At 39.8% G+C, this 13,347-nt stretch overlaps 1 protein-coding gene across 2 annotated transcripts; it reads left to right on the forward strand.

The window, feature by feature from the left end:
* Positions 1–12,430, forward strand: LOC102197365 (copine-3-like). Of its 2 annotated transcripts, none has more exons than XM_005752377.1 (16): positions 1–151; positions 3,318–3,506; positions 3,648–3,827; positions 3,949–4,023; positions 4,117–4,188; positions 5,375–5,455; positions 5,571–5,660; positions 7,676–7,774; positions 7,892–7,978; positions 8,142–8,201; positions 8,356–8,489; positions 9,402–9,456; positions 9,581–9,632; positions 10,597–10,730; positions 10,832–11,068; positions 11,697–12,430. In XM_005752377.1, exons 2-16 carry the CDS (start codon positions 3,348–3,350, stop codon positions 11,838–11,840), a joined length of 1,659 nt encoding a protein of 552 aa, XP_005752434.1. In that variant the 5' UTR covers positions 1–151; positions 3,318–3,347; the 3' UTR covers positions 11,841–12,430. The 2 variants fall into 2 exon arrangements, with proteins under 2 accessions (XP_005752434.1, XP_005752435.1); XM_005752378.2 differs by having other exon boundaries at positions 3–151; positions 11,155–11,764.
* The last annotated feature ends 917 nt before the right edge of the window (positions 12,431–13,347 follow it).

Raw genomic sequence — 13,347 nt, forward strand, 5'->3', positions numbered from 1 at the left:
CAGTTGATTTGGGAGGTCGCGTTTGCGGTCGGTACGTGAAGTGAGCGCACTGGACTCCGCCCACCACCACCGAGCTAGCTGTGCTGTTGCTGCAGCAGCTGGAAACAAACCACAGCACCGCAGCAGTGTCGCTAGCAAGCAGGCTTACGAGGTAAGCTACCACCGCGCTAGTCTTGACATTTGCAATTGTTCAAGAGTTTAAGTGCTGCTGATGAATTCCCACAGAGTGTGTATATACTTTTTCTCGCGTCATGTGACTGTCGCTGATAATAAACCCATTCAACTTAACGACAGAGTTCGTAGGTGTGGCTTTTCGCGTGGTGTTTATGTGAACAGCCACAACCTTTCTGTGTTTCTTTAGAGAAGTTTTTAGGCAACTAAATCTAATATTGTAACGTTAATTAAGGTTTATTTACTATGTAATAATGTTTGTCAGTTGTCTCTGATGGATTGACTTCTTGTTCTATAATCTGGGAAATGTGTGTCAAATATCTCTCGTGAATGATATCGAGACATTTTTAAGAGAGAAAGGATATTTCTGTCACGAGATGGAAGCTTCAGCCTTTTTTTTTGGCAAAGCAACTTTGATAAATTCTTTATTTATCAGTGTAAAAGTCTCATTGACATTTAAAACGTCTTTTTCAAGAAAGGTCAGGCCAAGAAGGCAGCAGAAGTCCCAACAAATATACGCTGACAGTTATATAAAGATGTTTTAAGCGACCAAAAAGGATTAGTTTTATTATATTGTAGAACACGGAGTATGAACAATAACACAAAGATAGTTGCAAAATACATGGAAACACGTGTTGAGGGGAGTATCGGCATAGATATTTTGATATAACGGATATGATTCATTCATGATTCACTTCCTCCACTGCTTCATGGTGGTTGGTTTTTATGTAAATGATCAACCCAAATCCAAATGTAATATGTACATTAAAATACAATGTATAACATATTATGTATATAAAAGCATCTTCCACTGACTGTGCATTATTATTAGTACATCTGTAATTTCTAAATGGCTTTGAATGAGAACATTAACTAGAAAGCCAACAGATATTACACTAAAATACTAACCATGTGTTTTAATATAATATAATAGATCAATAATAAGGTGACTGATTATTTGGCTGACAAATAATCTGTGCAAAAGTCTTGAGTCATCACTGATTTCTTTATTTTTCGCTTCCAAGCAGCCACACATTTATGTAGGTTATTGAGCAATCGTTCACCAGGCTTTCTCTTTGGACATCGACCACTCCTCAGTCCGGTCCTTGTACCTGACCATTTTCGCAGGAATGTTTTGTGTTTGTTAAGCCATTTAACACTGACCTGTGAACCATTCAAACAAAACAATAAAAAAGAAAGAAAGAAAGCATCTAAAACAGCCTTCAAAAAAAGAAAACAGCTGTGGCAAAACAGCAATACTGGGGTAGCTGGAGCGCCTGAAAAAATACCATGAAATCATGGAAATATACAATCATGACATAATGAAAACTTTCTGTAGTTAAAACAGGGAAATACAGATGTTAGAAAAAAGAGGTCTTTGACATTAAATAGACTTTATTCTTCCTCAGTCAAACAGCAGCACTCATGCGATTGTTTTGCCCCTGAGCTCCAGGTGTTGTGCCAAAAAGAAATTGCCGCCCGCGGGAGCGCGCGAAGCTGCTTAAAGCTGTAGCGCCCAGATTACTTTATTTACTTTATTTATACTTAATTTTATTATGTGACTTTAAGGTAAAAATCTGGGGCTTTTATTGCATAATTAATGTAATAATATGTTATATCACCCATTTAAAATGAGATTTGTTTTACAATGACAAATCCTGTGGCTGAACATTTAATTCTGTTAACAAGTAGACAACATCAGAAAGCTTCTAACAATTTTACATAAAAAATAAAAGTCTGCTATTCAAATAGTTTTTTATGAGCCATAAAAACAAAACAATTAAAATAAAATAAAAACATCTAGCAGCTGAACCAAGGGTACCCTAAACTTACAGTCACACTGAACGTGACAGGTTCCCCTGGTACTGCAGACGCCTAAAGGTTTTTGGACACATGTAAACAGCAAAGTTATGTTTCAGTCTAGGTGCAGGTGACAGCAAGTACAGTTTATGTGCATTTAAACAATTACATTAGAAACCAGGAGGTTTAAACCCCCCCCAAAAAACCTAGCCTTGCTGCAATCGGCGTTGTGTGGTGTGAATTAAGTGTTTTAATTGAGTTGGTTGTTCCTTTGCCAGCTGAAGTGGGTTTATTCCGCCAAAGCTGTTTACATAAAACAGAAATTCTGTGCAGTTACTTCACATGAAGTAACTGTGCAGTTACTTCTCCATGCACATCGTCAAGAGAGAGGGAAGAGCAGCAGAGAAAACAACTGGCTGCAGATGGCCGCCCCTCCTCGAGCTAGGTTCTTCTGGAGATTTCTTCCAGTTAAAAGGAAGTTTTTCCTTCCCACTGTCACCAAAGCCCTTACTCATTGGGAGTCATATGATTGGGGTTTTCTCTCTGCTTTTTATTAGTAAAGGGTCTTTACCTTACAATAGTGCCTTGAGGCAACTGTTGTTGTGATTTGGTGCTTTATAAATAAATAAAATTTAAGTGAATTGACTTGAATGAGAAACCACCTGCATGCTCGCACAGCAACTGTCTAAATTATAACACAATAAAAATAAAAAACCAGAGGAGGTCAGGAGAGAGGTGTGTGTTTATAGCCATGGATAAAATATTGTGGATGTATTGGAGATTTTCTCAAAATCAATGGAATTATGAATGCAGAAGAGGATTTTGATCCACCTTACCTGTAGCATCTGTAAAGCGTCTGATTGGCAGTGGCTTCATTTTTCAGCCTGAAAATAATCCCAAACACACTGCCAAATAACTAAAAACATACCCGGGTAAAAAACACACACACAAAGGAACCATATCAGTCATGGATTGGCCTCCGCCTGTTAGATTTGAACATTATGGAAGCAGTTGGGATCATCTCAACAAAGAACAGAACAAAAGGAGACAAAATCGGAGAAAAGCTTTAAAAGTCCTTCCTGGAAAGCCTGGAGAATTGTTCCTGAAGATCACAGAAATTACTATAGAGCTTGCCTAAGAGAGTTCTGGCTCCATTGAGGAATAAAGGCAGTAATTCCAGACACTGACTTCCAAGTTCATTTGAATTTATGTATCTTTGCATCTTTCAGTAAATTGCTGCACCTATTTTAAATGAAACGTTTAAGGGGGGCACAAGACTTTTGCACAATACTGTATTCTATGTTGTCCATGTTCATTTTCTGTTTATCCACATTTATGGTCATCAGCTCTTGTGAGTTGAGCGTTTCCGGGCTGCGATGGCGGCAGTTGGAGTCCAGCAGACGAGGGTCGCAGACTGTGTGACCAAGGTGTCGCTGAGCATCTCCTGTGACCATCTGCTCGACATGGATGCATTCTCAAAGTCCGACCCTCTATGCGTGCTTTTCATGAACTCCTCTGGAAACCACTGGTTTGAGGTAAGTAGGTTTTTGTTGTGTGGATTTGAAAGGCCTTACTCTTAAAAAAATTAGAGTTATCAATTTCCAGTTTTAGGGCAACAGCTCAACTTTAAAAGTTCCTAAAAGAAAATCCCTGACTGTGAAACGTGTTTGTGTTAGGTTGGTCGCACGGAGAAAATCGAGAACTGCCTCAGTCCCAAGTTTTCCAAGCCTATTGTCCTCGACTACTATTTTGAGATGGTGCAGAAGTTGAGGTTTGAAGTGCACGATATTGATACTGAAAACTGCAGTCTGCAAGAGGCTGACTTCCTGGGACAGCTGGAGTGTACCTTGGGACAGGTTTGCCATCTTTGATTTTCATTACAAGCCATTTGTCTATATATATACTGAAAGAGCTATAAGTGGTGGGAAGTGGTATTGGCGTTGTTTAGTGATGACTAAGATGTGTCTTTCTGTTCAGATCGTGTCCTCAAGAAAACTAACAAAACCACTTGTTAAGAAGGACAAGATGCCTGCAGGAAAGGGAACCATTACTGTGAGTTTCTTTGAGTGAGGGACGCAGTGATTTGGTGAAATCTGAGTGAACTTATTTCACATTTTTAATGCAAAACTGCTTCTTGCTCTCTAGATATGTGCAGAAGAAATGACTGACAACAGAGTGGTGGCATTTGAAGTCGCAGCAAGAAAACTGGACAAGAAGGTGTCTTAGACTAGAAGGAATTATGTTCCTGTAATCAGAAATCTTTACGCGGATGATTTGACTCAAGTTACTGACTCTTACTGGTCACAGTTTATGATTAGAAAAACATTTAACACCACTCATCAAAAGTTTGTGCCACTTTGAAAGCTTTTTTTATATTTAAAGAAAAGCACTTGAACGGATTAAAATTGTTTTGGGTGAGAATGAGTGGTCGTAGGCAAACATTTGCAGTGTTTCCAATGAAAAGCTTTGTTTCAGTGACACATTTTTTGGATTACACAACCAACAATTTAGTTAGTTAAGAGTTGAAATCATAGTAATTGGGAAGTTGAAGTCATAGGGAAGCCAGTTTCCTCACAAACCACCATAATCTGTTGTACTGGGAAACTTTTCATGAAGCTGCAAGTGTATTGTGTTAAAAGGCCAGAAAATTAGCCAGACTGTTCTTCCTTTTAAAACAAGGATTGCCACTCCATGCAGGCATTTCTCAATGATTTGTGCTTTATACAACATGCCACATTCACCTCCAACCATCCTTTGAAGTGCTTTCTATTCATACTGTGTCAGGTGCATCAGAGAGCAACTTAGAATTAGTATCTTGCCCCCCCCAATAGGAACCAGAGTACAATTTAGCAAGTGGGGGGAAAAGAGACCGTTGGTCGGCCTCTGGATTCTGAGAGACAGATTGTCCGGGTTCAGATGTGTTTGATCCGTTAGGTGTGCATTAGGTAACACAATGTGCACCTACAGAATGTGGATCTTTTCAAAATGATTTCTGATGAATGTCTCCATTAACCTTTAATTGTCACTGATAGCATTTCTGATCAATTCAAAGTTCTATTAAATGCAAAAATACAAATGTCTTTCTTTCCCAAACGAAGACATTTCCACGTGAAGCCAAACTTTTTAAGTGTCAGGGATGTGACAGCTAAGATTATTGAATCTGAAAATTCTCTGAAATGTGATTGGACAACTCGAGCTGTGCCTGTTTAGTAAGTTTAGTTTAGTAATGACTCTTGGACACAGTTAGCTGGACGTAACTCCAGGTGAAAAAGGGTAAAGGCAGCTGATGAGCAGTGATCGATATCGTGTTATGGTGGTCTAAAACATGTCATCACTTTATCCTCACTTTAGAATTTACAGTGTAATCTGTGTTTGCCTGCTTTTTCCTCCCTTTTATCTCCAGGATTTTTTTGGCAAATCCGACCCTTTCTTGGAATTCTACAAGCAGACAGAAACTGGATGGCAGCTGGCTCACAGGACAGAGGTAAACCTGCACTCATTGTGTTTGAGGCTTTCTGGCGCACAGGGAAAGTGTTTTACGTTTGTACAGTTACATCTCCCAACAGAGGAAGTCTTTCTGTATCTGCGTTGTTGTGCAGGTGGTGAAAAATAACCTAAATCCCGTTTGGAGACCATTCCAAATCCCAATTCAGTCACTTTGTGCAGGCGATGTTGAGAAACCTATCAAGGTACGCACACTCATACACACATAAAGTATGCTGGTTTCTTTTTTTCCTAACTGTCTGCAGAGCTGAATGATGTGAAGCAGCCAGTAAAACTGGAAAGTTGTTATGCACTAATTGTGAAATTCTGGAGTGGTGCTGATGTTTAAAACACCACACTGGCTGATAGCCAGTGTAGCAGGGAGACAACATAGGCATCGTTAGAAAGTTTGTTTGTTTTTTTTACACATATATCCTAAAAATAAACATTATGACTACTGAAGCTTTTATCTTCACCGTTTTTCATCTCGAAAGATTTGAACCGTAAACGTCCTCTGTTGTCTCCCTCTTGCATAACTTGCATATCCTTGATCTTACTGCCACTAAAGATTTGTTGTGAGTATTCGTTTATGTTGTTTCCATCCTCTAACTCTTATTAAGGCAAACTTATCAGGAAGAGATGCTTTCCAGTCAGCAGTACACGTGAGGTAACTGTCGACAGTGTCAACATGGAATGCTGTTAATGTGAAGGATGCAGGGTCTGTGGCAGGACCGGCTCAAGTCCTGGATGCATCTACATCTATCTTAAAGGAACGCACACTTTCAAGGAGTTTGGCCCATTGGTTAAATTTACCTGATCGTTTACTGACACAGTCTGGGAGCGCCTTTAATCAAATGTAATTAACAACACTTTATGTCCAAAAATGATCTCTGATTACAAAAACAGCTGACAAAAGCATCTTTTTGAACCTTCAATATTCCTGTTAAACAGGATATGAAGCTTATTTATGAAGTTTACTGGTGATTGTATTTGGTGGCTCCACACTATATCCCATTTTGATCCTGGGAGGAGACACAAAGCCGTTAAGGGTTGTGTCAGGAAGAGCAAAAAATTTGCCAAATCAAACATACAGAGCTATCTGCTGTGGCGACCCCTGTGAATAAGGGAGAAGCTCAAAGTAGCCCACTGATTCTATTTAATTTGATATAAAGGTTTAGGTAAGCTAACCAAGGGGTCAGTTTTCCAAATGGGACAAGTTTTCCATTAAGATGGATCCATTGTTTTACTTACCCATTAGCTTTCATAGCTGTTGAAGAGTCACCAGTGTGAAATTAGTTGTAAAGAGGAATACGGTGCTGCATAACAATCCTTGCAATCGCTTTGGTTGCTAGCGGGTTGCTGCAGTTGCCACTTCACTGAATGGAAGATGCAGATGTGTCTGCAAACACAAGCTGTTCTCTAAACGGCAGTGGAATATGCAAACTGGAAACAGGGACTGTTCACCTTCAAAGTGAAAGTTGTGCCGATTGAAGAGTGTCAGTGCAGTGCTAGAGCACAACGTTAGCTTTGGGAGTGACAATCCGCGTTTCCTTTTTCAAATGTTCAATGAAGCTTTTTCAAGTTTCACTACAGATTGGAGAACAAATAGCACGTGTTTGCAGACAAATTTGCATCTTCCACACCAACTGCTTGCCACAGACGGGGAGGTTTTTGGTGTAGCTCCATCTTTGCAACTGATTTTACGTAGCGACATCCAGCAACCTTCAGTAACCACTTGCCACCCGGTCTGGGAATTTAGATTTTTCCTAGTCAACAGAGGTTACTGAGGGGTCACCGACAGACTGGTTTATAGGCCTGTGTGACTGAGGCCTAAGATGTCCATGCTGTGTATGGAGCTGTTTGTGTTTTCTGTGTTCTCTCAATGCCGAAAGTGTTACAGAATCTACTGTGTGTGGCTGTGAGCAGGTCCTGCAATCACTCTAAAGGAGGAACTCTGTCACCCCATTTGCCAGCTTAGATGGCCTCTGTGTGTGTGTGTGTGTGTGTGTGTGTGTGTGTGTGTGTGTGTGTGTGTGTGTGTGTGTGTGTGTGTGTGTGTCTCTGGTTGACGTTTTAGTATCATGAAGTCGCCTTACATTTGAAGCTTCACACCCACCATGCTTTTGCCTCACCTACTTTGATTTCCAAGCGCTGCTGATCATTTCGGTGCAAAATTTGGTGATTCCAAGTCTCACCTCTCCTCGCTGTCTCTGTTCGCTAGATTGACTGTTATGACCACAACAACAGTGGCGATCACGACTTCATTGGAACATTTCAGACCTCGCTCAGTCAAATCCAGCAGGCAACAGAAACATTTGCGGTGAGTTCATGTGTGTGTGTGTGTGTGTGTTTGCCAGTTTGAACATTTTGCTTAAGAATAAGCAGAGAGGGGGAAGTACATCCTGACACCTGTATGCTGTGTTTCTCTTCTTCACAGGCGGAATTTGAGTGCATCAACAGCAAAAAAAAAGAGAAGAAGAAAGGATATAAAAACTCTGGCATCATCGTCATAAAAAAAAGCAAGGTACTCTGGTTTTAGATGTTTTTAATATGTGTTTGATATGTTTTCTTATGTTTTTAGATATATCATTCGTCCTGTTGTTTATCTGCTGGAGCACAAAAAACAACATGTTTACCCTTCTTAATAGATAAGTACTACTGCACAGTAACTCTTGTGGTGTTTACAGATAGTGAGGCAGTACACGTTTCTGGATTACATAATGGGAGGCTGTCAGATTAACTTCACTGTGAGTTTCACATTTATTTGTTAATCCTAATCCTTCCAGTTATCATTTGGAGACACACCTGAAATATTTAACTGACGTTGACATTTTATGATTCATTCATAATTAACTGACGTTTATTAAAAAAATGCAACACATCCCTCTGGGGGCGGCGCAGATCGCAATTGACTTCACAGGCTCCAATGGGGATCCCAAATTCCCCCAGTCACTCCACTACATCAACCCTCAGGGCTACAATGAGTACCTGGCAGCCATCTGGGCAGTTGGTAATGTCATCCAGGACTACGACAGGTAAATACATACATAAAGGATTATGCAGGTGCAGAAAGTAAGTCTGTTTTCCTTCATTCAGAAAAATTATAAGTCAGACCGATTTAAAAACAAGCTCCACCGTAACTTTTTCTTTTCTAGTCTTAAAGGTTTCTGTGCACTTCATCAGTTCATCTACAGTAATTTCAATGCAATTTAACATGTCGTTTGTAAGTCTTAATATGCACCTCGCCTTTGGCAAACTCACAATCATTCTTACAAGCCTTGAAAGACCTAATATATCACAGTACTAGTTGCCCACATTCAGCAAGTTTCAAATAATGAGGTCAGTGTGTGGGCATGTAATCCCTTGTGAGCCAAAAGCTCCAGCTTCAGACTGTTTTACTCGTGGCTGTGTGAACACTACCAACTCAGCACAGGAACCCACCTTCCTCCTGTTCAAGTTAATGAGAGAGTCAGTCAGGAGAAAGGTGGCTCAAACAGAGGGGAGGGGGCTAGCAGCAAAGGTGGCCCATGGTGAATATGGTGCTGGGAATGAATATAATAGATCTCTGCTCTCACCATGATAGTAGCAGCAAAATACTAATAATCTGACCAGTACTTATCTGTTATTTTGAGCGTTCATTCCTAATGCATGGATAACCGAATTCCCAGCAAACCACTTAATGCAGCATGTCAGCTGACAGGCATTAAGCCAGAGCACCAGCTTATCATCCTGATATTCACTAGTTTTCTTGCACTACAGGAAAATAAATGATTAACAAAGTGAAAACATAACAGCGTGAGAAGCAAGGCCAGGATGTCTTGTTTAAATAGAACCATGAAGAACATTAATGTAAAGAGTCGGACGAAAAGACTTAATTTTAAATGTTCACTGGTCTTTACAAACTGACATTAACAGTCTTTATTTTTGTATTGCTTCCTTTTGCACAGTGATAAGATGTTCCCTGCTTTTGGTTTTGGAGCACAGATTCCTCCTGCATGGCAGGTGATTGTTGCACTTTTGATGTTTGCGTACATGTGACACGCGGCAGAAAGATTGTTTGTGTTGTAGGTAAGTGTAAGCCATTGCAGATACGATCATTTGGGATCTGGGTTATTTATGTGTGCAGGTCAACCACGAGTTTCCCATCAACTTCAACCCATCCAATCCATTCTGTGCAGGTAATAACAGACTGAATGTAATGTGAGATTTGTTTCACACTGCCATGTGTTTGTATAAACATTAGCAGTTATTTAGCACAGTGGAGGTCAGTCTATGTTCAGATTTGCCAGTGTGCAGAACAGCTGCAACACGGGGAAAACAATTATATGTTTTACACTAAATAAGAGATATTTTAATTTTAACATATTAGTAGATTTATTTTTGCATCTTGTTCTTCTCATAATTTAATTTCTATGTTGTGACCTATTGCTTAATAAACATGGACGTACCTTTGGGTATAAAATTCAATTCAATACAGTTTTATGTATACAGTGCCAAATCACAACAACAGTTGCCTTAAGGTGCTTTGTATTGTAAGGTAAAGACCCTGCAGTGTTAGAGAGAAAAGTCCAACAATCAGATGACCCTCTTTTGAGCAAGCACTTGGCGACAGTGGGAAGGAAAAACTCCCTTTTAACAGGAAAAAACCTCCAGCAGAACCAGGCTCAGTGAGTGGTAGTGATCTGCCCTGAGCAGCTGGGGCTGAGGGGAAGAAGACGAAGATGAATTATAACTAATAATTAAATGCAGAGTGGTGAATTAACACATGGAGAGTCTAAAGAGGTGCGTGAAGAAGAAACACAGTGCATCATGGGAAGCCCTCAGTGGCCTGTTCCAGTGTAAATAAGGGAGGATTCAGGTTCACCTGATCCAGCTGTAACTTTATTAAAAGACATCATTTTAAGGCTGATTTTAAAAGAAGAAAGGTTTCCTGAATCCAAACTGGGAGCTGTTTGCACATAAAACAGACCTGAAAGCTGAAGGCTCTGCCTCCTGTTCTACTTTTAAATATCCTAGAAACCACAACTACAGTAAACCTGCAGTCTGAGCTACGTGCTTTAGTGCGGTGATACGGTACATTTCATCCACCTTCATGTAACTGTGACCCATGACTTTATGATGGTTTTTTTGTGTGTGTTTCAGGTGTAGAGGGTGTGGTTGCTGCCTACCAGCAGTGTCTGCCTCAGGTGAAGCTTTACGGCCCAACAAACTTTTCCCCAATCATCAACCACGTCGCCCAATTTGGAAGACAGGCGCTGCAGCAGCAAACTGCATCTGTGAGTCACAGAAAGTTTGGAATCAATCAAAGCAGTCCTAATGTCAACTGACTGCTCCACTCTGCTGCTTTTTTTGTTCCTGTTGTCCTGATGATTCACAGCAATACTTTGTTCTCCTGATCATCACTGATGGAGTAATCACGGACATGGACGAGACGCGCAACGCCATCGTCAACGCCTCTCGTCTGCCCATGTCTATCATCATCGTCGGGGTCGGAGGGGCGGACTTCAGTGCCATGGAGTTCCTGGATGGAGACGATGGAGTTTTGCGTTCGACAACAGGAGAGAACGCCATGCGGGACATCGTGCAGTTTGTGCCATTCCGGAAGTTCCAAAATGTAAGCCGTGGCAAGCTATAAAGCACACTCTTTGTCCAGATGCACCAACACCACCAACATTTGAATGTTTGCACATCTTATTTCAGGCGGGCAGTGCAGCCCTTGCACAAAGTGTACTGGCAGAGTTGCCTGACCAACTGGCCTCCTTCTTCAAGTTATTTGAGCTGAAGCCCCCCACTGAACCGAGTCCTACCTAAAATGTGCAGGAGTACCCCAACCAACACGCTGATCGTGCCCGTCATCCTTCCCTTCATTTGATCCGAGCTGCAATCAGGATTTATAAATATCACAGTAACCTTGCTTTTTCAAGGTTATGTCATGCCTTGATTGTTCACAGTACGTGGTGCATTAAGTCATCATATACTGTAGGTTTGTATGAGCACAAAACGGTAACTTAATGATGCACGACTCTGTCGAAGCCATGTGAAGTTTTCTAGCTTTTCTAGCTCTGGTTTTATTGGCTGTAAGAACATGTGACTAGCTTAAACTTTAAACACCTTCTCTTGGGTGCTCTTCTCAAATTACAGCTGCAGCTCTGCAACCTCCCTGCTTTCTTTTCTAACTGCATGTTTCTGTGTGTGTGTTTGGCACACTTTCACTGTTGCTCTGTCTCTGCCCTTTGTCTCAGTGTCCTAAAGAACTGCTTGCTCAGAGCGTCCTGGCAGAAATCCCAGATCAGGTGTCTGGCTTCTTCAACACCTTCAATTTGAAGCCGCTTGAGAGCTGCACACCTACTTCTGACCTCTCAGCATCTGCGCCACCCCTTCTGTGATTTATTCTGAAAACTATCTTTCCTTCTTAATGTCTTACCTACAAATGTCTTGTGATTCCTCACCTGAAATTTTTTAGGAAAACTTCCTGCAGCTACAGGGTAAAGCCATACTGCATTAATGTTATCAAAGATTTCCTAATATTTACTAATATGTGGAAATGTATGTCAGTTAAGTGCCAGATATAAATGTTGCTTTTATTTTATTACCTTTATTAAAGGATTTATTGTAACTGTGTTGTATTGGGTGAGTTGTTGACTGTTAGTCACATGACAGGGCCTGGAGTATTTAACTGGGTACTCCAAGTTTGTGCTGATATCATCTCCTCTGTATTACAGCCATAACTTCTTTGTTGGTTTTCACATTTCATGTTGTAATGGAAAATATACATTTCAGTTTAATACATTTCAATTTAATATTTCCAGCAGATTTCAGGTGTGATGCAGTAAGTTTTACAAAATGAATCCATATGTACTGATCCCGATGTTCAAAATAATACATTTGTTGTTCTGTTTTTATAGACTTTTTTACAGTTATGTGATTTTGATTAAAAATACTAAATGTGCTTGCATGTCTTAACCAAAAAGAATCAAAGTGATTAAGAAAATCCTTTTTTTACACAGTGTACCTTTTTGATTTTTACTTTGTCTTAATAAGAGGAAGTAGCAAAAAATGTACTTCAACATTTATTAAATCCCCCGATACATTTCCCTTGGTGTATGTGTAAATTCATTGTTGATATTTGGAGCTGTTTACACTGATGACTGTGGCGTTGCCTTATGCACTATACATGTCTTTGTAATGGACGCTAACTTTGTCAGTATTTTACTTTGATATAAAACACAGTGGAAGGAAAAATACCAGGAGTTATCCTTCTGCATTCTTGTCATGGTGAAAAATACTGCAACAGCCAGTTTCGCATGTTGTTCTTTGTGTCTGTGTGTAACCCAGTTCAAGAAATATTTCTTAGCTTTACAGGTGAAACTTCAACTCACTGGTGCAACTAAAGCAAAATCTCTTCCCTGTCAGTTTTGGTATAAATCTATATTTTAAAAAAATGAATTTTTGGTGGTTTTTTTTATTTTTATTCAATGCTATTTATATTCCTTATTATTCTGTTTTATTTTCTCTTTATATATATTTTTGCAGGTAATACAATAAAAGTAACAACAATAAATATAAATATATTAAAGTGTGTCTCGTATGCTTTTATTTTCCAGTAATACCTACAAAATAAATCATTAGATACTGCAACAGAATGAAATGCCATGACTGCAAACTTGGAAGAACGCTGACCTAGACAGAGCAATGATATATGTTAAGGCAGCATCATTTTCAAAGGTCTGGAGGCAGAAATGACTCAATGATGTGATAATGCGACTGGGCTTGAGTACTGTTATTTTTCATTAACATGAGATTAGAGCAAGCGTTTAACCAGTAGGAATGTCACTAATTACATTTACTACTTTAATCCACTATTACTTCATTTAGGTATTTCTATATTGTGCT

This window comes from Pundamilia nyererei, unplaced genomic scaffold (genome assembly GCF_000239375.1).
Source record: "Pundamilia nyererei isolate P.nyererei 1_Seehausen unplaced genomic scaffold, PunNye1.0 scaffold00355, whole genome shotgun sequence".
NCBI lineage: Eukaryota > Metazoa > Chordata > Actinopteri > Cichliformes > Cichlidae > Pundamilia > Pundamilia nyererei.

What these genes read in the sequence shown, in the direction of transcription:
- LOC102197365 (XM_005752377.1), top strand. Translation starts at nt 3,348, where the DNA reads ATGGCGGCAGTTGGAGTCCAGCAGACGAGGGTCGCAGACTGTGTGACC. An exon ending in ATGTTGAGAAACCTATCAAG is followed by an intron (nt 5,661 to 7,675) that starts GTACGCACACTC and finishes TCTGTTCGCTAG; the next exon opens with ATTGACTGTTATGACCACAA. An exon ending in GCTGTCAGATTAACTTCACT is followed by an intron (nt 8,202 to 8,355) that starts GTGAGTTTCACA and finishes GGGGCGGCGCAG; the next exon opens with ATCGCAATTGACTTCACAGG.